Source organism: Lissotriton helveticus, chromosome 8, assembly GCF_964261635.1.
Source record: "Lissotriton helveticus chromosome 8, aLisHel1.1, whole genome shotgun sequence".
NCBI classification, from domain to species: Eukaryota; Metazoa; Chordata; class Amphibia; order Caudata; family Salamandridae; genus Lissotriton; species Lissotriton helveticus.
The window spans coordinates 1,545,531,810-1,545,557,642 of record NC_136069.1 but is presented as its reverse complement, the minus strand read 5'-3'; the positions used below and the strand labels follow the sequence as shown (position 1 = coordinate 1,545,557,642).

Sequence of the window (25,833 nt, the reverse complement as noted above, 5' to 3'; positions counted from 1 at the left end):
TAGAAAAGTTTACAGGAAATAAAAGTGTTGTTTGCTTTTTTCCAGGCCACCGCTCCCTTCCTGCACATAGGAGCGATAGTTATAGTCAGTATTCTGGCTTGGCTGATTGCAGGCCAGTTTGCAAGATCAGAAAAAGCACGTAAGTATAAGCTTGAGTACTCTGATCATGCACATTGTGAGTCAAGATGTCCATTATCTGTTTCTTGCTGACGCAAATGTCTTCTTTTCAGATTTTAGAGCAGTGCCTAATTTGTGCCAGTGTTTGCTGATGCTTTGCAACAAGCAATACCAAAGGGGATGAAGCGATACCTAAGGGGATGATGGACGGAGGGTTTGAGCAAACAAAACACTCACCCCCAGTCAACTGATTTGGGTTTAATCCATCATCATTCTTTAGCTCACTCTGCCACCCTAGTTCAGACATGGCCATATGCAAATCAGTCTGACCCTGTGCCTCATGGGAACAGTCCAGCCCAAACTGCTGAGCCACGTCTTCCATGGACCGGAAACAAGCATCCTGGGGCCGGTTTCGGGTTCATAACCCTCATCAGCCAGGCTATCTTGAATCCAGTGGCAGAGTGAGCAAGGGACCCACGTCTGGGCATACCCTGCCAACTCAGGGCAAACGCCAGCTCCAGCACTTAAATTCTAAACACTGTCACTTATTCATGGAAGTCTGCCTCGTGATGGCACCACACCACAATTTAGTTTAAGGTTTCAATATACAATAACAAAATAAAAATGCCAGCATGTCAAGGTCATTCTTGCAGATGTGGGTAGTCCTGAATCGTCCAAAGTGTCACATTTGTAAGAGTGTGATGGTTAGTTGGTAGCGATGGTTCTGGCATTTGGTATGGACAGTGAGTGTTGCAAGCTGCAGCAGCCTCCTAAGCAATACCTAGGGCCCTGGTACCTAAAAAAAAATGTTTTTTTACACAATTTAAGCACTGTGGTGATAACATAATAATTTGTTCGGAGCATGGCGATGTCTTCTTTTCTGCCGTTATTATGTTAGTAGTAAGTCTAGAGGCAGGTATTCTCATCAGGGCCGACTTTAGGGCAGTGCGACTGGTGCGGCTGCACTGGGTGCTGACCTGGGGAGGGGGCGTTACCCTTAGAGGGGGGGGGGCGCTATGCTTAGCAATAACTTTTGCAGAGTTCCTTGTGCATCCAGCTTTCAGGCAGCACTAAAAATGTCAAGATAACTCTTGTGATTAATGTTCCTGTTAGAGAGAGAGGTGTGTTTTGTCTAGTGTCTTGAAGTAGCACAGAGGGTTAATATGCCTGCTGCAAAGAACTCGTACTGTGCAGATCACAGATCTGTATTTTGTATGGATAGTTGGGTGGATTACTGGTTTTGTCACAGAGGTCCTTGTGTAACCACAGTACATAAGATAAATCCTTAATGTAGACTGTGCGAATTGTCATCAAAGAGCTGCATGCGAACTGCATAAAATAGTTAGGACGTTATGGTTTTTTCCCCAGTCTATCATTATCTAGTCCCAATGTTGCTAAAAAGGGTTCGTTTGGGTAGATATACATTCTTATTAGTAAACCCAGCCTTTACCAGTGCTTTAAAACAAACGAAATGCATGTGAGAGAGGGGCTAGGGGTAGATGAGAGACACTTTTAACCAGTGGTAGTCAGGGAATCTGAGGAGGAGGAGGAGGGGGGGGGCAAAAGTGATGGTCGCAATCACTTGGTCACGTATACATCGGCCAGTAAAACAGCGTTGGTTGTGCGCCTGCAGCAGTGATGCGCATGTACTCTGACGTTCCTATGCAAGCAGTCCATAATATATCTTTCATACTTCTGAGGTCGATTGAGTTGGTTAAAATCCAGTTATCGCAGGGCATAGAAGTAATTAAGTTTAACGTGTACCCTCTACAAATGTCTGCCATTATTACTATTGTGATTAACAGTTCAAAACACTTGAAAGTGCCTTATAACTGTATTTTATTGTAAGAACCCAGAAGCCTAAAAAAGATAAAAACCACAAGCATCTTGTGTTTTTGCTTTAGAAAACTCATCTTGCTTTGGGAAGCAAAGAATTTGATTGGCCTTGATTTTATTACACCTCTAGTTATTACACGCCCATGCACCACAAATCGATACATCCTTTTCCATGGTGATCCCAGGAGAGTGGTCTGTGCTCTCTGCTTCCCACGGTGTTTCCCATTCCGCCTTCATCACCATCCTTTCACTCTACACCAGTGGCTCTTAACTTGCCAGTCTTCACTTTTTCCCAGTTTCTGTTTGGTTGAGTAATAAATATTTTTTTCTGCAGAAAATTATTCCCGAGACTCATGCCCTCACTTCTTCCTCGTTTACTTATAATACCTGTTCCTCGAACTTTACTTTTGTTTTCTTCATGTTGTGACTTGCAGGACTTGCAGGATCCTTCAAGATCCAGCTTGTGAGCTGGTAGAAGCTTGTTTCTATGGCAACACTTGCAAGGGCCATTCATTCACAACTGTAGAAGAGTGCACTTTAAAAGTGGTACTTCTCATAATTCGCACTTCACGTCCGTCCGGGGATTTACATGCGCTCTAGCATCTTGATACGCCTTCTGATTACATATTTACCTTTGGAACCCAAATGTTATCGCTGTAGTCCAACTGGAGTGCTGTGGAAAGAAGTCCATTTTGCAAATTAGGAATTTCCCACACTGCTATTCTGCTACTCACCCTATCGTGTTGCTGGGGCTTAAGTTAAATTTCAAACTTGAGAGTGGATCCATTGAGGAAGCTTCCAATGCCTCACAATAGGCCTGATTTGGATCTTGATGGTACCGTCAGCCCGCTGCGGCTTAAGTTCCAAGTACTCCTTCGAGCTGACGGTGGTCCACCAGCCGTATTTAGATGTTGCAGCAATAGACAAACCTCCACCTCAGCGGTGGTCTTCTATGCTGGCTAACAGTACTTCATCGCCGCCAGGCGGGCGTGCTTGTGCCGAGCTGATTTAGTTGTTCCCATTGTACTGGCAGTGTCCTGGTTACGGACTCCTGATGGAATAAGTCCATGGTGGTGTGGAGATAGATAAATACTACTTATCCTTATTTCACTACACATATATATGATGTGAATGTGTCATAAGTATATGTAGGCAATGTGTAAGGCCTATTTCTTACATATTGCCTAACACGCAAACAACGTACACACACTACTGTACCTACACCCACAGTCACCATAAGCACAACACTCACCACCACCAAAAATTAACTTTTTTATGTGTCAATACAAGTGTGCACATTAAACCACGATAAGTGGTTAGATGTACACTCATGCATGACACATAAACAAACTTGCATGAAAGGGCAACATAAAATAACACGAGGCGAAAGCTAATGTTAACACACGATTCATAGTGAGACAAATGACAGAAGCCTACCTTAGATTCCGGCGACAACGGGGTGGCTGAGCATGGTGGTTAAGTTGTAGCAGCACATGAAGGACCTGAATGAAGGGGTTTAAGATGGAAACGGAAGTGGGAACCCGAAAAAAGGTAATTTTTCAATTCCTTTTCATCGTTTCCGCCAACCCAAGCTTGAAGGTTTTCATGCCACAGTTGCCTCGACGGAAAGGCACATCGTAATCGGGACGGCAGGAATCTTGGTAGGGCTCCCTCCAACAGACGCTTATGCCTCTGACGATGTTGACCCGGGAGCAAAATCCTGGCGGAGATGGCGGGACTCCAACTGTCTTCTCTCCATAGACCAGCCAACATCTAAATACAGTGGGTGGACTGCCAAGTCGGCGGGCGGGAAGACTGTTGAAAATGCGACGGCAGGGCTAGATCTGCCAACATCTAAATCATACCCATTGTCTTGTACTGAGTTGCTTGATTTTCTGTCTACCAGCCCTACAATACACCAGTGTTATTTCACCACACTTGTAGGTTTGGACCAACTGACAAATTCAAATGTATTATGTGTTAATTAAAACCATTACAGTATTTGAATACAGGGAAAAGGAAAGGAAAAAAGTAAAGACATAAAAGAATAGGATACATTTAAAAAATACGGTGTTTTCCTAATATTTTATCACTGGTCCCAGAAATATCAGTCACCTGCACAATCTGGGTGAGGGCAACTCTAAAAACCTTGTAATTCTCCAAGAGAAGCCTTTCAGTACAAATAACCTACCTTCTTTACATGTATATATTCACAATTCTGTAAATATCAGAGCCAACCAATGTTATTTCGACAATTACTAGTAGACAAATGTATAGCATGTGATCCAGGGATTGTAATTTGTAGCCGAACGTAAGCTTCAGTAGTCAGCGCACTGTTCTGACAGGGAAAACAAAAATCAGCCAAAGGCAGCAATACATATCTTAACCAAATATATTTGTCAGGTATTCCTAGCACAGAGTTCACTTAAATACTGAGGGCCTCATTCTGATGTTGGTGGTAACGCCACCGTCAAGCGATCGGTGGCGGTCCCACCGACATCTATGCCATCAGTTTGATTGCCGAATTACGATTCCGGCGGTTGGAGCGAGTTAGGCGTGGGGAAAAGATTGCTGCCTCCAACAGGCTCAAGGAGCCCTTTGGGACAGTGGTAGGGTTCCCAATCCCTAATGGATGGGCGGTGCCTGCGCAAGCACCGCTGTAGGGATTAGGATATCCCTTTCTGACTGCCTGTTCATGGTGGTCTCACCGCCATGAACAGGCAGCTGGAAAGGGACTTTGGGGGACCCCTGCAGGCCCCCCGTCCTTTGTGTGCCAGGCACAACATGGTACCTGGCACATGGGGCATGGATGTTTGCAAACATGCTCTTTTCTATTGCACCTTGTGCTGTGGCCCTTTTCCAGGCCGCAGCACAACCTGCAAGAGAAAAGGGTAAGTTTCCATAAGTCTACAGGCTGGTTGCATCAGCATATTTTGGGTGGAACCGCCAATTACCAGTCGGGCGGTTACCAACCCAGAATGATGGCGGTCGGATGCTCATCCAACTACCATCGTAAGAAGGCCCTGAGGGTTTAAGATTATTTCATGATTGGGAACAGCGTAACTACTTAATTTCCTAAGAGTGAAATCTTTGACATCAATCCCGAATTATTTTGCTTTCTCTGAAAGATCAATACTTATTTACAGAATACCAGACAGCACTCGCCTTCAAATCTGAACTGGACTTTAACAAAAGTAATACCAGGAATAATCCACAGAGTACGAAATTTCCTTCCAAATCAGAGATTTCATTGTATCAGATGGTGCAGTTTTGGGCTTTTAACTTAAGAAACTTCGCTGTCCCAAGCAAAGATTACTTCTAGAGGTTAATCTTCAAGTGCACCTGTCAACACAGGCAAATCAAAATCGGTTCTAAACAATTAGCCTTTTCTGTGGCTCAAGGGATTCAATCATTAAGCAGGATGATTCCACATAGTTTCTTAGTGCATTAATTAAAGGCACTAACCTGCTCCTTAATGCTGCCAATAGTGTTCTGTGGGCCCCTTTATTCTCAAACCAGCTACCTGTTTAATTCTAGGACCTGATCCAATTGGTGGTATATACCATGAACAAAACTTCTTCATTAGTGGCTAAATATCATACCTTTCATCGTAGTCAAATTAGAAACGAACTTTCTATAATGATTATACCTCTCTAAACCCTGAGCCGTTCTTTACATCCCTCTTCAGTTTGGTCCAGGAGAACATTGGTGTCTGCATAGTGTAGAATCAATACTCATGTTCCACCAAACTTGAGATGTAAATCTCGGCTTTGCTAGCTTCCCCATACCAATGTGTACTGGTCATGAACTAGGGGTGCAAGAATGCACTTGTTCTAAAGGCTCATTTGGTATATATCTTTCTTGACCCAATTTAACCTTAAACAATTTGAGCATACAGAGCCTCTTATGATGTAGTAAACCTTCAGGAATGTCCCCTTTGGTAAGTTTACTCCAGAGCAAATGTTGATCCACACCATTGAATGCAGCTTTAAAATCAGTAAAAAAATGCATTTAATGGAACCTTTAAGATGTGGGCAGCTTCCTTATCATAATATGTTCTGGTTTAGACAATTGGGCCATTTGAAAAAGGGGCAGCAAATTGGTTGATTGTATCCAAGCAATCAGCTTATAATTTCTAGTCTTGTGCGTAATGTATTTTTTGAACATGTCATGCAGCCTATAACCACACCAGGAGCATCAACATCTCAGCTGTTTGCAAGCATAAATTGGAAAATGGTGTCAACCAAGTTGTTAAATATCCCAATTTGTATTTAAAAATATTGACAGAATGGCCATGAGTGACTAAGGATTAGTTTTTCATCCAGGAAACTGTTAGCTTTTCAAGGTTCACTAGTTTATAAAGGTAGGGCTTATGTTATAAGCAATGGATATATACACCTCTGAAAATATGGTTGATTAATTTCTCCTGGTTCCCAGTTTTGGCTTTGAGTTCAACAAATTCCTTAACAAATTTGCTAATCAATGGGCAAAACTATTTTCAATCAGCAACAAAACAGATGTCATGGATTAATATCCTCTTCAGCTCATTAACAGCCGTACCAACTTGGCCAGATCACTTTTCTCACCGTCTGTTTTACTGTTTGGTCTTTTGGACTTGGGTTGCTTATATGTTTATCTAAGAATGATATTGGTTGATTTCCTAATACGCGTTGAAGTGAACCAGCTTTTATCGTGCTTTAAGCTCAAATCAAGATGCCAAGCGAATTGATTAGGTCCTCCATTACCTGTAAATTGGATGTGGATTAGCTGTCAATACCTCAGCATCCTTTGCTGCACTGTACCATTACAGATTCAGACCCCGAAATGCAGTTTGATTTCTTCTTTCCGCATAGATCTTTCTAAACCTTAAATCTGACATTTACACAGTACATACATTTAAAAATGATAATGGTCCTAAAAGTTGGTCATCTACATTATATCTTCATTACACTGTAAAAGATGCATGAATGATCATCCACATTCATCCAAACGAGCCATACATACTAACACTAATGAGTGTATGTAAGGTTAATCCATCTGAGTCTTTTTTATCTACATTGTATGGATTCCTGCATCCACTACATAACTGATACTGCTCCTCCTCCACTATTTAGCCACCTTAGATTCTTCTTCTCACCCTGTGATAATATACTCTCAGAAGAGACTTGCCTTTGACTAACTATATTGGCTTTATCATCCATCCCCCCACTTGCGAGTAGTTGCTAACTTCCAAGAAGTAAATGAGTTAGTTATATATGATTGCTTGAATATGTACCGAAGGGAGGTCTACCATGTCTTTTGTCTGATGTGATAGCAAGGGCTTCTAAACTTTTATGATAAGTGTTCACTTGATATATATATATATATATGCATACATATCTTTACCATGCCACAGAACATGATAAAAGGTTGTAATAGGATTTCAGATGGAGAGTTTAGTGTTTGGCATTGCAAAACAAGGTTTCACTTATTGCCACACTGAACAGTTAGGTTTTCACATAATACTTGCCCATGAGTTCCATGGTCACTTCCTTTGTGGTTCTTGCAAGGCAGTACCCCCAAAACCCTTCTTTCTCTACTCATTTGTAGTCTCTAAGCCTAGATGGTTATTCTTTTGTAAAATGAGTAGTCCGGGAGCTGCATGGCTATTTATACAGAAGACTGAAACACTTTTAATCAGTCCAGCACTTAAAAATCATATATTCTATAGAAATCTGCCACAGGACGAACGTGAAAGCGCATCCTCCGCTCATACCTATGAAATGCATCAAAACGTCAGTTTGGGTGGCGATTATTGTAACAGTCATTTAAGCATTTTTTAATGAACTTCTTGATAATGGTGTAGAAAATCACACCACTGGCTTTTATTAGGGAAATACATCTCATGGGCCTACATTTAGCCCATGAGAATGGGTATTTCTCTCAGCTGAACTAGTGTATCAGTTTCAAAGTATTAAACATCAGTTCTGTTTAGGAAAAGTACTCATTCATCTCGTGCAGAGTACTAACTGGCTTACCATCGGATATAGACCTCAAAATATATACATTATAAGAATTCAACGTAAACACTAAAGCATGTATAACTAGTCACCTTACCGATTTATTAACCTAAATAAAAATGTGAAATGGTATAAATTCGCAGATCCCAACTGGGATCACCTATTGCCTTACTAGTAAAATTACTGTTCTAACTCTAGCGCTAGTGCATTTGGGGTAGATTATTGCTGGGGATTTGTTTACATGTAAGTATTCTGTAGTCTTTTTATGTTTTCTTTAGAGTCACCTTTTCACTGGTTGCTTTACTTAGTAATGCTATACAGGTTCGAGAATAGTAGTTCACTACCCATTGAATTGTATAGGCATAGTTCAATGAATATTATGTTTGCGGTAAATAATTTATTCTGTAAGAATATCATTATTTTCTTAATTAATGTAGCTATCTGCACCCTTATTTTGTTGCCTGACACTATTACTTGTTTCTTTACAGTGTTTCAGGTTTTTATATTCATTACATATGTAGCAGTAGTAGTTGCACTTTTCCTGGTTCCTCTGACCATCTCCTCCCCATGCATCATGGAGAAGAACGATCTAGGTCCAAGACCAAAGATCATTGGCCATCGAGGAGCTCCAATGGTAAGAATCTTTTCTTTGTTCTGATTTGATCATAATTTACTAATTCACACTACTAGATAAATAATGTACATATAAAATAAAAAATCATATTTATGCTATCACATTTGTTAAAAAAAAAGTAAGAATGGCAATCGGCCAAAGCCAAATGTAATAATGTACATACCAATGTAAAATAAAATGTTGTCTTATGTTTCTTCACTGGGCATTTTCTCCACTGTGATATGATATAAAGCAAAAAACACCCTGTTCTTTTAATCATTCTTTGAGGATAATGTTAGTAGTTTTCAAGAAATGTAGATAATAAAGTGTGAAGTTGCAAAGGGTTTATTTTGGAAATATATTTGTAAACCTTAGTCTTCGTGAACTTCACACAATTGGCAAAGTTTTAAAAAGTTAAGCAAATAGTGGTAAAACATTGATAAATATTGGTTTGTAGCAGAATTTGTTTTGGTGTGAAAATGTCTCTTAGTTATTGAAGTTGGGTGATGATGAGCAACTCTGTAAACTATGAAAAATGGCAACTTTGACACCTGCATCCAACTTAAAGTCTGAAGTATGAAACTTTGGTGACTTCTAAATCAAGTTCAATTTTCATTGCAATGTGTTTTATTACATTAAACAGTATAGATAAATGTGCTAAAGATGTCTCTATTTCACAATTTAATACATTGAAAGCTAGTAGCTGCATAGACATACATTCAAATGTAATACAATTTAGGCCTCACTGGTGTAGCCAAACTAACTGAGAAATAAACTGCAAGAGAAAATGAAAACAAATCATCATAGGCTGTTAGGAAGTAACTTAAACACAAGAAATGTATAAAGATATATATTTCTGGAATGTTATTCAAGGTGAGTATTGGTGGTGCAGTAACAGTGCATTGCATTAAGTGAACTGTGGGCTTCATTACATCTACAGTGATTGTCAAGCTCAAACTCTACACAGAAGGTGGCATATTTGATTTCAAGGCTGCAGTAGATGGATGCAAATGACTCATTGTAGGTACATTGTGTGACTAAAGGAATAATTGAAAATGTTAGAATATAACCTCAGCTGTTAATGTGTTCTCTTTATAAAGCTTGCTCATGTGTGATCTGATCCAGTTTACAGGGAAGTCACTGTGCCAATTAAGGCGCTCATCTGATGCCATGTGTTGTGTTGTACCGTCTAATTATCTGTGGAAAGCCAATTATATGTGACTGAAATTCAGATCATCACCACCGTCTGCTTTGTTTTCACATGCCATATGTTAGAACTCTTTCATTTCTAAATTGTTATTATGTGAACATTTGAATATTCTCAGCTTTAATATTAAGATGAATTCCTGCTTCAAGTTGCAAAAAGAAACCAGAAAGCGTCACAAGTAAACTATTGTTTGAAGACAATTTTCGGAAAGAACAGAGTGAGTCACAGGTTTAGAAAGAGATTGGACCAAATTAGTTTTACTGTATCTTGGTTATACTTTTGTGGGGTTAGGGTGATGCTAGAACAAGTAGGTTATATAGTAAGGTGTTTTGTAAAGCAGCAACATGTCCACTAAGATCACCTTGCAGTGCTTGGTTTTTCAGTCAAAACAATATATTTGGCAAATGTCCACAGGTTGGGAGTACTATACTGAGGTACATACCTGATTTTAAGCCTGGTGAAGATGAGGCAGAGTCCTCGGATTGTGGTCTCTTGGGTCCCTGTCCTTAATTACAGGGGGTGGCAGTGTTCCCAAAGATAACCTGATGATGGACTAGTTTTCATACGTGGGGGCTGAGATTGTTGAAGAGTCGTGATCCTTCAACTCTGTTGGTTTTCCTCTGTATTTCTGGGCATTGCATCTGGGTTAGGAGATAGAGTACCTTGTCAGATCTGATTTTGTTACTTGGGTATTAACCCTTTCGCTGCGGCGGCAATTCCGCCGCAGTGCTAAGGGGGTGGGGCGGCCGCGCGGCGCTCCGACGCTTATGATGGAACCGCTCCCTCATGGCCCTCGGGTGGGCTGTGCTTGTGACGGAGCGGTTCCGTCATGGCCCCGCTCGTTCTTTAGAACGTCAGCGCAGGCGCGAAATCAGCGCCGCGCTGGCGCGGCGAGCGGGCCATGACGGAACCGCTACGTCACCAGCACAGCCCACCCGAGGGCCATGACGGAGAGGTTCCGTCATAAGCGTGGGAGGGGTTAAATTAGTGCACAACATTGTGAAGTTAATCCTCTGGTGTAAGAAAGCTCTTTGAAGACGAGGGCTTGTGGTCTGATTTCTTATGGTTTTTTTTCTTTGCCATCTAGTTTTAGGTTAGCCCTAGAACAATTGGTGTTAGATCTTTAGCTTTTATGTCTCTCTCATCACTGTTAGAAAATAGCAGCTCAAGTGGGCTCCTCATATGTGTGCAGTTTTTTCTTTTGGTGCTGTGTCCAAGCGATTCGATCTACATTCTTTAACCTTCAATCCACATAAGTCTCTATAATTTTAGAAAGCACAATATAGATTTTACTGCCTCCATGAAATATATATTTTACCTTTTCCTTATCATATTGCATACAAAACCACTTTGTTCTATTCTAATGCCGTTTGTTAGCTCGAGTAAGGATGTTTGTGTGCGTCTGTATGTGTGTGCGCGCAAGTCAGTGTCATCATATATTTGATTTCTGTATGGTTGTTTTTCTGTTACCCATGGCATATGTAGAACATTCCATGAACATCCCTCTTTGTTGCACCATAGCTTCACTATTATGTATCATAAAATCTAGTAACAGTAAAAATGCAGATAAACAGGTGTACCTGAATGAAATGGCTTTTATAACGCGCAACTATGCCCAATGGGCGTCAAGGCGCCTAACTCAAACAACTAGCTTGGGGAAGTCAGATACAAGAGCTTACTGATATGCTTTAATGAAACACCAAGTTTTCAACGCTTTTACCTGTGGTAATTAATGAAGGTATCACTAAGTTTTAAATTTAACAAAGAGAAAGGGTGTAAAATGGTGTTACTTAAACAGCTGCGGATTAAACAAAATTATGATGCGAAATAGAATGGTACATGGTATACAGGTAGGTAACCTGGTAAGATTTGTGTCACCTGCGTTTCCTATTAAGGTATATCAAAGTTTAGTTGGTCTAGCAATGATTTAAGATTAGACTATATTAGTTGAGTGAAGTAGGATGGTACATTTTGGAAACATGAAGATGGTGAGCAAGTGGGAAAAGTTTGATTCTCAATCCAAAAGTATGCTCTTCCATTTGTAGCATGGACGGAAAAAAAGAAAACACTCTGAGTGAGTTTTATTAGTTGTGCCAAGTGAATCACCTGCCAGTGATGTTGGTAGAGATCTCCCACAAGAATCAGAAGTGGGACTTCTTGTGTATTTTCCATTTACAGAAGGATCCTTGTAGTTCTGAGTCCCTTAGCACCAGGAGTGAGGCAGGGGCTGACCGGGTCAAGAAAGGTGCAATGGTAAGAAAGCCCTTGTGAAAAGTGTTGTAGTAGTTGCCCTCTTTTTTGCTAATGTATGACAGTTTTAGAAGGACTGTTGTTAATGTGTGTGCATGCGTGCTGGTGAGTGTCTTTTTATGTGGTGTTCACTTTCATTTCTAGTCTTCCTCTTACCTTCAACTTCTATGACCTAACCTCTTTGGAACACTGTGGCCTCATTATTCTATGGTAATAAGTTTAGGAATGGTAGTTGCTCCAAAGATAAAAAGTCTTGCTGAATGAGCCTTTTTGCACTCTCCAATAAACGTTCTCCCTTCGTGTGCTGCATGCCGTTTTAGCACTGGAAGTCATGTGAGAGCCATATTGGTATTTTTCATCAGGCCTGTTGGCGCGAGCTTGCCCTTGAAAACTTTTATGATGATTCGAAGTCCTGTCGGAATCTTCCTCTGTTCCACACTTAGGACCGAATTACGATGGCAGCCGGACGGACCGCTGACCAACATCGCATAAGGCAGGAAACTGTCCGACAATGAGTCGGCGGTCCCACCCACTCTATTATGATGAAACCGCTAGCTCGGCATTCATAAAGTGCTTCTTTCTACTGTACCTTGTGCAGTGGCCCAGGAAATGGGCTGCAGCACAAGCCACAGTTGAAAAAGTACTTTGTGCATGTCCATGTACCTTGTACCACACAGTGCATGGATGTGTGAAGGGGCTCTACATGTGCCACCAGGGCCACTTAGCAGTGGCCCACCGGGGCCCTGCTTGGGGCCTCCAAAGTCCATTTCCGTCTGCCTTTTCATGGCAGTGGGACCATCATGAAAAGGCAGGCAAAAAGGAACATCCTAATTCCTATGGCGGTGCCTGCGCAGGCACCGATTGTAGGGATAGGATTCCGACCACTGCTCCGACAGGATCTTGAACCCTGTCGAGTCGGCAGTCTTTCCTCCCGACCTCTGCGCTCCGACCGCCTGCAGCCTGAAATGCAACAGTCAAACAAATGGCATGGCCAGCGGGCAGACCAATTCTGATGGCCTGTAGGTGGCGGTCCGTTCGACATTGTAATGAGGCCCTTAATGGCTTATTTTAGACTTTGGTAGAGACTGTACTAAAAAAGATGGCAGATAGGACATCTGACACATTTTTGATGGAGTACCTTGTCTGCCAAGCTCTAGAAAAGGCCCTTACTTTTCTAGCAATTTGAAATATTGGAACCACATCTAAAAACACATTTACTTTATAGACTCTTTCCGATGTTTGCAGGAAATTTCTTATATTTTTGAAAAATTGTAAAGAATTCCAGAAGTACTTTTAGGAACCTCTGACTGTTGCACATTCTCTGAAGCGCACTCAATGTGCAAAATGTTTACCCATATAGAATTGTAGCAAGTGTGTTAATGTAACCAATAACCTTTTTTGTTTCTCTATGTGGAGAGTATTTTGTCTTGAGGAGAAAACACTTCCCCTAATGTCCCAATAGTTTTGGGGGTGTTACCTTCACTGTTCCACTCTGGGAAAAGATTTACCCTTGCCCTTCACAGTAAAGAATCCGCCACCATGTTGAGGGTAGGAAACTATGTAAATGTATTTTCAAATGTGTACAACATAGAACATGTCCCTATGATTTACTTGTTTATAAAATCACACCATACTGGTGCTATTTTATATGTGAGTAAAGTGTAATTTATGTTCATGCTGTGTGAAACATAATATGTTTGTACTGGTAAATGTCACTGTTTTCACACTAAACCTAGGATTTACTTTGGTGTGCATATGTATCAAGTGTAATGCCTAGATTTGCACCCATCCTAATCTCAAATCCAAAATTACCCAAACTCTAAGTAAAGCATACATATTCTTAAACTGTATTTTTAATCAGTGTGCAAATTCAACCAATGTTTCCAAAGTAAACATATTTTTTTAATAATATATGTGCCAATGCAGAATCATATTTTAATACTTACTAACTTATGTTAAATAAACCCGCACTTATCATGACGCTTTAACCCCTTATACGTGCTTACAGTGTAGTATTGCAAACTCAGTATGCCTTTTTTGAACTTATGGCAAGCTTTCAAAGGCCTTGTTACTTTACCATGCATAAAACATTCCTTAGGTCTTGTAATAAAATATTTCTCAGGTCATGTCTTTAACTTTCCACTACCCGCCCCAACTATATATGTTAATACTTTCTTTTATCCACCTGAAGAAATATTGTTTTTAGTTTTCTTTTAGTTATCAAGTTACTAAGAGTCCTGCACTCTGAAATGCTAACATCCATAAATTAGTGCATATCAAGAAATAAAAAGGCATATGTTATTCCCAGACTGCAGTAAATGAATGTGTTCTGTTTATAACCCCGGTCGTTTGTTCATGGCCAGAGAAGTACTACTCTCTTACTAAATGGTATTGTCTGTTTGTTATCTTGTGGGCTCCAATCGAGTGCATGTACTGCACTGCATAAAGGACCATTTTATATGTAAATAGTCGCCGCACATACAGTTGTTTGTCATCATGCATTATAAAGGGATGCCTTTTGTTTTTTTCTACTGCAACAGCATTTCAAAGTTTTTCCAGACTCTAGTGTGAGCATCACTTTAATATGACCATGTTCCAGGGTAGGGACAAACACATGAAGAGGAGTACAAGCTGGTGTACGCTAACCAAAGAGTCAGAGATTAACAGAAAAGAAAGTGACGATGGGGCCAACCAATCGTAAGCAATGGGTGGGATGTAAACCCCCTGTTAGTAGACAAAATGTCTTGCAAGAGACAGCGCATGCTGTGTCTCAGCAATTATTTTCTGGAGCAATTCTAGACACACAGTTTTACTCTGGTGTCTTGTTTTTGTTTCTGGAGATATTCGACCATTTCTATGCAGCGAGAAAACTCTACTTCTTTTGCCTAGAAGACATGCTCTTGACAGAAAACCTCTTCAGTAACTGGTCAGCCTCAGAGTCTATCTCTTCCATATCACCCCAAGATTCTTGGAAGACCCAAAGGCTAGCCGATTGGACTCATAGAATGGGATACGATAGACCCAGGAAAAATCCTTCTAGGAGAAACTGCAGAATCAGTTGGGGAGCAATGACGAGATCTGAACCTCTTAAATTTACAACAAGTACTGAATGAACACCAATGATGACTATATGTTTCCAGAGCCGCAGGACTCCAGGAGGCTGGAACTGCTATTGACAAACATCCGAACAGACCTAATCGCTGGATCCAGTCTTTCAACTTCCGTACTGACATCCTTTAGGAGGAGGACCAGAATATTGAGAGGACAGTGAGCAAGGGGAGGAACCCATTTCTTCTCAACTGCTGAACTTCACAATGAAGGGAACAAAACTCCCCTTTTTCAAAAGGGAACTATTACAATGACTTCCCTGTTCTTCATCCAAATCCTGGCCAACGCTCTGGAGATGTAGAGAATAGGGGGAAGGAGATGAAAAGCAAAGTGAGGAGCAAGGCACAGGAGAGCATCCAGTCCCCAAGCTCCTTGATCCTGAAACCTTGTGTAAAACCGAGGCAGCAAGACATTTGCAAAGATGTTCAGTAAATGAGTTTGAAACTATTTGCAAAGGGCTGCAAATGCCTCTTTGGTGAGAGAAAAACTCTGAAAGGAAGGAAAAAGTGACACAGAGAATCTGCTGTCCGGTTGTCCACCCCAGTGATGTGAACCACTTTCAATTACAACACAAGTTCCTCTGTCCAGACCCTAAGCCGGACTGCAGTTTCTGCTAGGTATCTTGATCTGGTACATCGCTGGTGATTGACATATGCTTTGGAAACTGTGTTGTCTGCCCAGACTATCACAAACTGTCACTGGAGAGACAAAACAGAAACTCAGAGGGTGAAATGAATGGAAGTCACTTCGTCCCAATTCGATGATACGTGCTCTGACCTGAGAGAATTTCTAAAGTTGACCTCCAACCAAGTCCAGAAGCATCTGTTGTGGGAATGGCAGGATCTGAAAGAACCAAGTAAAAATTCCTTGTCAGTTTTCTGAGAATCATCCACCACTGCTGTTCTTTACACATCTTCGCTGTGAGCAGAATTGGAAATTCTAGTAGGAGAGACCTTCCTCTCTAGGTACCCTGTCTTGAGAAGGTGGGTAACTGGATGGAATGCTCCTGTCTCAAATTGAATGGAGATAAACCTGAGCTTATGCTCCTAGGCAACAATCTGAACCGGGTCTGAACTTGGATTGGCCGAGCAACCAAGGTCCTCCTCCACCCCCTAAAACAGCCATTAAGAGCCTTGGCATGTGGCTGGATAAATCTTTCAAGTTTGACTATCGGACAGTGCAGTCACTTCCTACGGCATGCTTAGTATGCTCCGAAAAAGACTTCCTCTTTTCCCTTTTACTGCAAAGAGCCAGGTAGTCCAGGGTTCTAATCTCTCCTGCCCAGATTACAGTAACTCCATGTGGTCCAGAATTGTGCCACCCGGTTGCTGTTCACGATACCCAGGCACCAATCCGCCTAACAAGCTCTAAACTCCCTTCATAGGCTCTCTGTAGCTGAGAAGATCCAATGGATATCCCTCTGCATTGCTCACAGGGCGCTTCCAGATAAAGGACCATTGATCTCCCATTCCCTGCTCTCCTCCTACCCCCCTCTAAGAATCTTGTGATCCTTTGATTCACATCTGGCCAAAGTGCCCAAAGTCACAAGGGAAAGATTCGGAGGGCGCATATCATGCGGCTAGGCTGTGGAACAGTCTCCCCCATCTCTTTACGCTCTGTAAATCAGCTACTTCCCTTCCGGAAAATGCACATTGGACAAAACATGTCTATTTCAGAACATCTCCCTTCAATGGAGGAATAAAAAATGTAATACAAAATTAAAACTCTTCTGATGTTTCTGTGCCGCACTATCAGCGCTGAGATGCCCACGGGTAGCTATGCACTCTACCTGCTTTGTAGGTAGTTAGAGCCTCAAACTTCAGTTGCTTCAGAATGTGTCTTGATAAACTGCTCAGATGCAGTTTTCAGCCAGGCGTTGAAGTAAATCAAGCACAATAATAAACGGCCAACCACTGCTACTGCAACACACTCCCACAGAAATCAATGGAGACAGGGAATAACCACCAAATACAGGAACCTATGTTACATAAAATAAATTATATTTTAATCTACATAAGTATTTTCACTTCTAGTGTATTCCTAAATAAAAAAGTTTTATAAAATTTTAAAATATTTGTACACATTAAACTACATTTTAATTTAATTAAAATGGGAACTTAAATAAAAAAAGTAACATAAAAACATAACATGCAACCAGGCTTGTAATGCACTCAATACACCGATGTGGTGCAGTTAATGTTGTTATTGATATAAATTTATAAAATAAATTAAATATGAAAAACTTATTTAAAATACAATTAATTGAGATTTAAAATATTTAAGCTGTTGAGTCTTTATAATGTGACAGCCCTAGATGAATTAAAAAAAATTTTTTTTTAAAGTTTAAAAATGTTAGCAATTACTTTCCACATGGAGGTCTTTCTTCAGTGGCAGAGATCTGCACAAATAGCTAGAAATTTACTTTTAGTAACTGTATGTTCATAAATTTGGTCATAGGAGTCTCCATCTCCTCGTTTCAGGGAGTGGAGACTTGTAAATTGAGTAGCTCTATTCACAAAGGTAAGTGTTCATGTGGAGATCTCCATAGATGGAGATTTATATCAACATGTATGTGCAGGTCTCATCTTGGATAAAATTCACTATTTCTGTGCGTAGATCTCCACCCAGATTTAGATGAGTGTGTGTCCACCCCTTAAAATGAGGGAGTTAAGATTCCTATGACTGATTTTATGACAGTTAAGTTAGACACATTACAGCTGTTTGTTGAGAACCCAGATCCCCAGGTCCGAGGTCGAGCGCCCTAGCCGTTAGGCCAACTCCTATCTTACATTCAAATTAATTTACATTTTCCCTCCACCACGTCTTTCAGTATCATTTCTGTTGAATGTGTCACGATCTTGGATGCAAGTTATTTATTCTTTTAGTTGCAACTTAAAGTTTTTTTTAAATGTAGGTATCATTTAAAATATATTTTGTTTAAAGTGTTATTATATATATTAAAACTAACATTTGTTTTTTTTATTTCAATATATCAGTAGCATTATTTAAATTACACTTTGATTTTAACAACATTTATTTTATTTGATATATTTCCCTATTTATTAGTGTCATTTTCTGCCTCCAGTGATTTTAAGAGAGTGTGTTTCACTGCCGCTGGTTGGCCACCTATGGTGCTTGACTTGCCCCACGGTGGAGATGGAGTTTCTTTAAGCCTGTTTTGCTAGGGTTACTGCAGAAGTAAATGTAGGTGTGTACTTTGTGAATGGAGATTGTCTTACTCATTTCTTTTTTTCTTTTTTTTTGTACATGTGACTTCCTAAACACCTCATTCAATTTCAATAAATGCCACTCCTGTTGTAGGTATTCTTCCACATTTTGCCACCACTCCCTCTTGGCCCTTCAACATTCACTACAAACACCAACAGTTCTGTTTGTGGAGATCTTCTTATGGAAAAAGTTAGAAGAGGGAGTATTAGAGATCGCTAGCACAGAGGTTTGTAAGTTGCAAAATGGCTTTTGTGAATAGGGCCGTAAATGTTGGTGGAGGTCTCATGCCTTTTGTGAATTCTGTCCATGAGGAAATCTCCTCCTAGTTTTAAAAGGAGACTCAACGTGTGGAGATCTTTGAATGATATACCTGTGTGAAAGTGGTCCTTTTCGCCCACGCCATATTACCAACGGGTGCGCTGAGGCAAACATGCCTTTAAGGGACGCACTAAAAGTGTGCCACAAAAAGTTGGTGCATTTTCATGGGGGGAATGAAAGGGAGTACCATGGACTCCCCAGACATCAATCAATCGATTGATTGCTGTCTGGGGAGTCCATGGGATTTGATTTTGCACTTGTAATGCACTCGGCTGCTTATACAGAAGCGTCCCGGCACTAAAAGCAGTGATTACAAATTAACCAGTAGGAGATGACTTAATCTTGGTCAAAGAGCCAGGTATTTAGCTCTTATTTGAAGCATTGCAAGCGAAGTTTAAATGGTAGAGAATTCCACAGCCTCGCCAACAGTACCGTGAATTAACTGCCTGCTCGGTGAGCTTTGGCAAATCTGGGAGTACGCGTAAGCCGGGGGCTATTGGATCTCAAGAAGCCGATCGAAGAGATCTGTTTTATTTGTGTCATGAAAGTGAGATCTGAGTCAAACAGTTCTTTGCCGATGAAGTAGTCATTGGGGGCAGGCCAATTTGTTTAGGCCACCAAAGGTTTGAGGGGGGTGTCTGCAGGCTGAAGTAGAGGACCTCTGTTTTATTCATGTTAAGTTTTAAAAAGTTTGACTTCATCCGAATGTCTACGCCTTTCAAGCACTCTTGAAATTTAAGGAGAGCTGCTTCAGAGTGCTCAGTGAACGAGAACAACAATTGCGTCTCTTCCGTTTCGGAGATCACCTTCACCCCCCCAGGATTTGATCAGGGTGGCTAGTGGGGCCATGTAGAGGTTAAATGCAGTGGGCTCAGCGCAGAGCCCTTTGGTATCCCTCAAACCAGGTGTTAGGGGGAGGAAGATAAAGGACAGATAAAAACTCAATGAGACCGTTCTTCTGGAAAGAATTTTATCCAGGACAAGACTGTACCCTGAAAACCAAGTTGGCTGTATCTGTTCAGCAGGGTAGGGTGACGCACTGTGTTGAATGCTGCTGATAAATCCAGTAAAATAAAAAGCGGACGCACCTCCATCTAATGTTTGTCAAACAGACGCTGACACTTCCAATAATGCAGTTTGGTGCTTTGACCTGCATGAAAGCCTGATTGAGTGTCATGGAGCAGGCCATTTGTCTCTATGAAAGATAAAAGTTGCTGATTTAACTTCTCCAAGATCTTTGCTGGGGCTGGCAAAGTGAGATGAGCCTGATATTACTCGGCCCACTAGGGTCTGCATTGTGTTTTTTTTTTAGACACCGCATTTCAAAATAGTAGGGAACAATCCTGAGTTTAAAGATGCACTCCAAATCTTATTGAGAAAGGGATTCACGTACCATGCTATCCCCCTTAAAATTTGAGAAGGAGAGGGGGCCTTGGGTGAGCCTGGTTTGCCGTTCAACAGTTCCTTAAGAGAGACGTCTTCGGAAATTAGGCCAAACTCGGAGACAACAGGTTTTTTGACTTGGCATGGGAGTCACCAATTCTGCCGTACAGCAAACAACAGAGAACGTATCATACAGTTTTTGAATTTTCTCATCAAAGAAATTTGAAAGCTTAGTGCGAAGATAAGGCTTCGGGCGCCATCAGCGGAAGTGAAAGACTTGACAATCTTAAATACTCCCTGAACGGTTTAGCAGCGGCCTTGATGCACATCGCAAAGTGGCCTTTCATTGGTTTCCGATAAAGTTTACAGAATTTATTGAGAGCCGCTTTGTAAATCCGCTTCGCCTCGGGTTCATAAGACCTCCTCCAGCTACGCTCAAGTTTTTACATAAGCTTGTCTGAGCTCTTAGAGCAGGAGAATGCCAGGGGTGAGAAGGTTTAGATCTTTTAACTGTATACTTTTTCTGGGGGCTAGAGGGTCCAAGGCCTTGATGATCCATTGATTGAACAGGACCACATTGAAGTTAGGGTTGCCGGAGAAAGAAGAATGGGAGGATTGAAGAGAGAGTACCAAAAGCATCGCTGCGGCATTCCACCAGCTTCTCTTGAGTTCAGGGTTTGTCCTAGTCTTTAGCAACTGTTCAGGACTGTAAAAGAAAAATGGAACCAGGAAATTATCTGTTCCGACAAGGCAGACGGGCGCTAGCTTAGAGACACGAAATGTTGGGAAAAATTAAATGCAACAAACGGCCGGCTTTTTGGGTGGGTGCAGTGACATGAATGCAGCTGGGAATGTCTGCGTGTATGTGTGCATGGATGTGTTCAAATCCCCCAGAACAGTACAATTCGAATATTGAAGTGACAACAATAGTGTTACATAATTGTGGGAGGCAGCTATTGGGGCATTTCGGGGTGTATAGCTCAGTAAGCCTGAAAAGGGGAATGAGGGGGTTATTTTAATGCAAAAAATAAGACCCCCTAAGTTCTCAATATGGCCCAGCGCAGATGAGGAAGTTTTAAAAATATCCCTAAGGATGTTGGCAACCCCGCCTCCCATCTTATCTCCACACAAATTCCTGTAACTTGGTGTAATGGTCATGGCAAGGTTAGGAATAGAATTTTCCTTTAGCCAGGTTTCCGTAAGAAATATAAAGTCCCTTAAGTTATCGGACAGCATGCTTGGAGAGGGGCCTGCAGTTAATAAGGCAGGCCTTGAAGCCGACAGAGCCAGATAGCACACATCAGGGTGCCAGGGCACGCTATCCCTGGCAATAGCTTGAGTTGGCCCTGCCTTCAGCTTTGGCTTGAGAGTTACACATAAAGCCTAAAGAATCCTAACTGTAGGGGTCATGGGGCTTAGGTGAGTGACAAGGGCTACAGTTTAAGGACATGATTGCTTCCCTTGAAAAGGAACTAACCTGTGTAGCCACTGCACCCGTCTGCAAGGGTATCGCTATACCCCCTTAACCGCATGCGTGCTAGCGGTTTTCACGCTGCGCGCTGAGATTTTAAAAATCCTGCGTTACGTGACAAGGTCAGCTAGTCATCCGCGTAGCGCAGGTTACGCTCATGACGAGCTGACCTTGTCATGAGCGCAGAAGGGGTTAAAAGTGCAAGCAGGGTTGGCACCTGCACAGTGACACATGGAGCAGCTTCCAAACAGCTACTTCTTATTTCACTTAAATGCGCTGCCTCCAGGGCCGTACATTCATTATAATTCGGCACACTTTTTATGTTTGCGCATAGCGCACCATTTGATTAGGGATTTGGGGGGCGGCCGGACAGTGGGAGGCCTGCCCCTCCCGGGGGGTTTTGGGCCAGGGGCAGCCAGAGCCCAGTGGGCTAGTTGGGCTGAATTGGGCAGTGGTTGGGCTCTTTGGGCTAGGGTTGGGCTGATTTTGGGCTGGCTAGATATATAGCCGGCCATCTTAGGTCACTGGCCACTATTTTGGTGGCTTGTAACACGACAGCCGGCTGGCGAGGGTTTTGGTAGCGGAGGAAACATGTTTAGGGGAGAGGGTGGGAGGTAAAGTAGGAGGACAATATTTAGTGAGGTATAGTTTTGTACGGCACAGGCCAAGAAATGTTATATGCAAGGTGCACCTGCTTCTAATAAAGCAGCCTTTTTCACACCAACAAGCTAGTCTGTGGTCTGTGCTGCCCCCCTTTTGGCCCAAAGGTGCCCCATGTCGCAAACAAGAAAAGTGCTCCGTATTCGTAATACGGCCCCTGGAGGAATTAATAGCACTTTGGCCCAATTTTCCCCAAGTACTTTTTGGATAGTCATACTTACCGAAATATACTTAGGAGAAATTGTGCATAGAATACTGGACCGTGAGAGTTTTGGTTCAGAAAACATAAAAATCTGCATGTTATGAACCATTATTAGGCTAAATTAGGTAGCTATAGTAAAAAATAGTTGTTTATCGCTCCAAATAAGTTCTGGAACATTGGTTGGTGGCCTGATTTTTCCCGGGTGTGATAAATATTGCAAACCACTCCAGGGCCCTCATATTCTAGTAGATAAAGTGTATATGCTATATTTGAAGCTATAGTGTAAGCCGATTGCAAGCATTTAGAGGGAATAAATAAATAAGTGCTTTATAGAGCATAGAATAATGCTTCTGGCAGTACATTATAAGAAGGCAACTATTCATTTTGCAGACTCCTGCAGAGCTTACTTTTGTACCTTCCCATCCTTATTGGGGTTGACTCAGGGGGCGGCCATGTTACAATGGGCATTTACAGTATGTGGCTATACCAGTCAAAGCGAATCAGAATCACTGATGTGCTTGTAAAGGGCACCTCTCTGACTGCATACAAAAGAGCACGCCTTTGTCAATTGTATATAAATCTCAGCTCATTCAGAGCCAAATCACAGGCTTCTCACTCTGTTTATTTATTTATCGTGGCACGCATAGCTCTGTTCTCTGTGGGGCACCTCTGGGGGGCAAAAGTCTTTGTTCTTTTCATGCTGTTCCAACTCTCTGCCGCCATGACTTATTTATCAGTGTTTGCTGAATAAATAATGCGGGTAATGTCGTGTTATCTTCGGGCGATCTCACTTCACTTTTCCGCATAAGATGCACGAGGCGTGTAGTGGCTTGCACGCGGTAAGCGATCACAGGTTAAATATGAGGTTTAGACGGGTATGAGCAGTAACCTTGTCAAAACTAGTTTTACGATAACAGGTTTTACATTTCATTGGATATAGCTTATTAGCCTAAGATCCAGAAATCGCCTGCTTTTTGTAAACTTGGCTCATGCAGGTTTGTTATTTGAGCAGGTGCTTAGATGGTTCCAAACTTATTAATATAAAAGTGGAATTTGTGCAAAAAGTAAAAAGTGGATGGAGCTGCCCGGGTGGTCTGGCATAACAGCAGTGCATCCACTAACTACAAAGAGAGACCCTGCAGGAGCACACCTAAAATCCAACTATGCACTACCCTTGTGTCAGAGCTAGTATGTTTCACACACATAGGGGGTTGATGCAGATTTTTGAGTGCTTGCCAGCCCCAATGTGAAGCTCTGTCTATGTATGCTGCTCCACTGTATTAATATCCCCCCTTTGTGGGGGGTGTCAAGGAGTGAAATCAATATTTGTGAATGCCGGAAAATTAGGAAGAACGTTTCCCCTTTAAGTCCTGATACACCAAATAGTCAATAGTATGAAGTATGAGGTAATTATCCTCTGAGTGGAACCAAGGCCCTCTGTATATTAAGAAATTGTTAATAATAGGTCTCACAGACAACACTTAAGTTAAGCCATACCTAGAAATGGGAGGGAAATGGAGTAAACAATGATGTTGATATTAAGGCAAACTCCAGGGCTGTATTAGGTTGCACATTCCTTCATTTCATTGCACATTAACTCGAATCAGGACAAATTGAGATGGTTGTTTTTACATGTGTGCGGTGCACGTTGTAATGGCTGGCATGATCCCTCACGGTATGCCCTTGCGTGGACTGCAATCCACACGCTCTAGTCACCATATAGTAAAAGAGTTTGCCTCGCGCTATCAGTGTTTCTTCTCTTTTCATTGAGAAGACCGGGCAGCCCATTTCGCATGAGCCCCCTCCCTCTCTAGTGCAAAGTGCATGTTTGCAAGGAAGTAACATCTTGAAGCCTTGTTACATCATTCATTCAACTAATGCTCATTTTCCTGCCTCTGCCTTCTTCGTCTGCTGTGCACCTCTTAAGATAAACAACTAAGGACACATGTGTCATACTGTGCCTCACGATTTCTAGATCAGTCAGAGGCCTGTGATGCAACCTAGACAATTGTTTGCCTTGTTCACACTCAATTTCCGTCCACACATTGGAATTTGGGCTGACAAGGTGTGTGCCTACTTATCTGCACACATTCATTTTTGGCCATTTAAGACTGTCCAATGCTGTCAAATGCCAATTATTTTCAGGCTAGGCTGTCCCATTTTCCATTACCCCGCCTCAGTTAAAGACAGTAAAGCTGCACATGTTTGTCCATCTATGATCCCTTACGTAGATCTCCGCACAAACTGAGAGGACAGTTACCATAGCTGTTACTATGCCCTATCAATGGTGATAAATTCATTTCTAGGAACTACATCTTAATGAGGCTGAGAGCCATCGGACACAGTAACCAAGAAAAATATAATACTAATCCTGCCTGACACAAACATGAATCAAGAGATTTGAAATTAAGCAAATCTCTGATCTGCAAGTTATGTTGATTAAATTTAATATAGCTCACGACTCACCCCAAAGGATATCTCGGCGCTGCTTGATTTGTTGGTTTGCATTAATGAGGCGATGAAATGAAACAGGCTGGCAATTTGGGGTTAATTCTTAGAACAAATCTGAGATTTGCAAATGTAATGAAAGGTCTACTGAATGACAGAGTATTAAAACTTTTGAGTGATGTTATTGTTAAGAATGAAGAAATGGCTTAACCTCTTCCATGCTCATGACGAGCTGAGCTCGTCATGAGCCACGGCGCTCCGGTGCTCATGACGAGCTCAGCTCGTCATGAGCCGTGGAACGCTCACACGCGGGGATAATTCCCCTGCTGTGCGTTCCACGGCAGGTAATGCACCTGTGACAAGCTGAGCTCGTCATGAGCACCGGAGCGCCGAAGCTCATGACGAGCTCAGCTCGTCATGAGCATTGGGGCGCTGTGCGCGCCCCCCTCTCCCCCCAGCACAGCGGGGGATTAACCCCCGCAGCGAAGGGGTTACGGTTTGGGAAAAAAGTTGTACATTATCTTGTATTCTGAATCAGTGTGGTGAAAAGCAAATCATTACACAACTAGATACCCCTGCTGAGAAGCACTGATCTAATTCATTATGCCCTGGACCCCCTGGACACTGCATAACCTTTGAGGGGGTACTCAAAAAATGATCTCTCCAAACATCTTAGAGCCTCAAACCACGTGACCCAATATTGCACTTGGTCCAAAAGCTGTTGGCGCTCTGTTGCACCCCTAACTATCTTTCCAAAATATTCCTGCAATATCAACCTTCATAATGATAGAGTTACTTTCCCAGAGCACACTTGCAATCTAATAAGCCAGAAACACCTGGTTTATGAGCAGACTGTTCCATGCACCAGGATTTATTTAGCATGTGGAACAACCTGCCTTGACACTAAAATGGGAGAGACTAACTCATGTTCTGAAGAGGTCTGAACTTGCCCTTCTTCTGATCTATCTGATCTATGTATCACTAATAAATGAT

At 41.9% G+C, this 25,833-nt stretch overlaps 1 protein-coding gene across 1 annotated transcript in view; it reads left to right on the top strand.

Annotated features, from left to right (window-relative positions):
* Positions 1–25,833, top strand: part of GDPD5 (glycerophosphodiester phosphodiesterase domain containing 5) — a 931,881-nt gene that overhangs the window by 713,248 nt on the left and 192,800 nt on the right. Inside the window, exons 7-8 of the mRNA XM_078658536.1 lie at positions 46–139; positions 8,441–8,586. Coding sequence (XP_078514662.1) covers positions 46–139; positions 8,441–8,586 — 240 coding nt within the window. The remainder of the gene's footprint in view (positions 1–45; positions 140–8,440; positions 8,587–25,833) is intronic.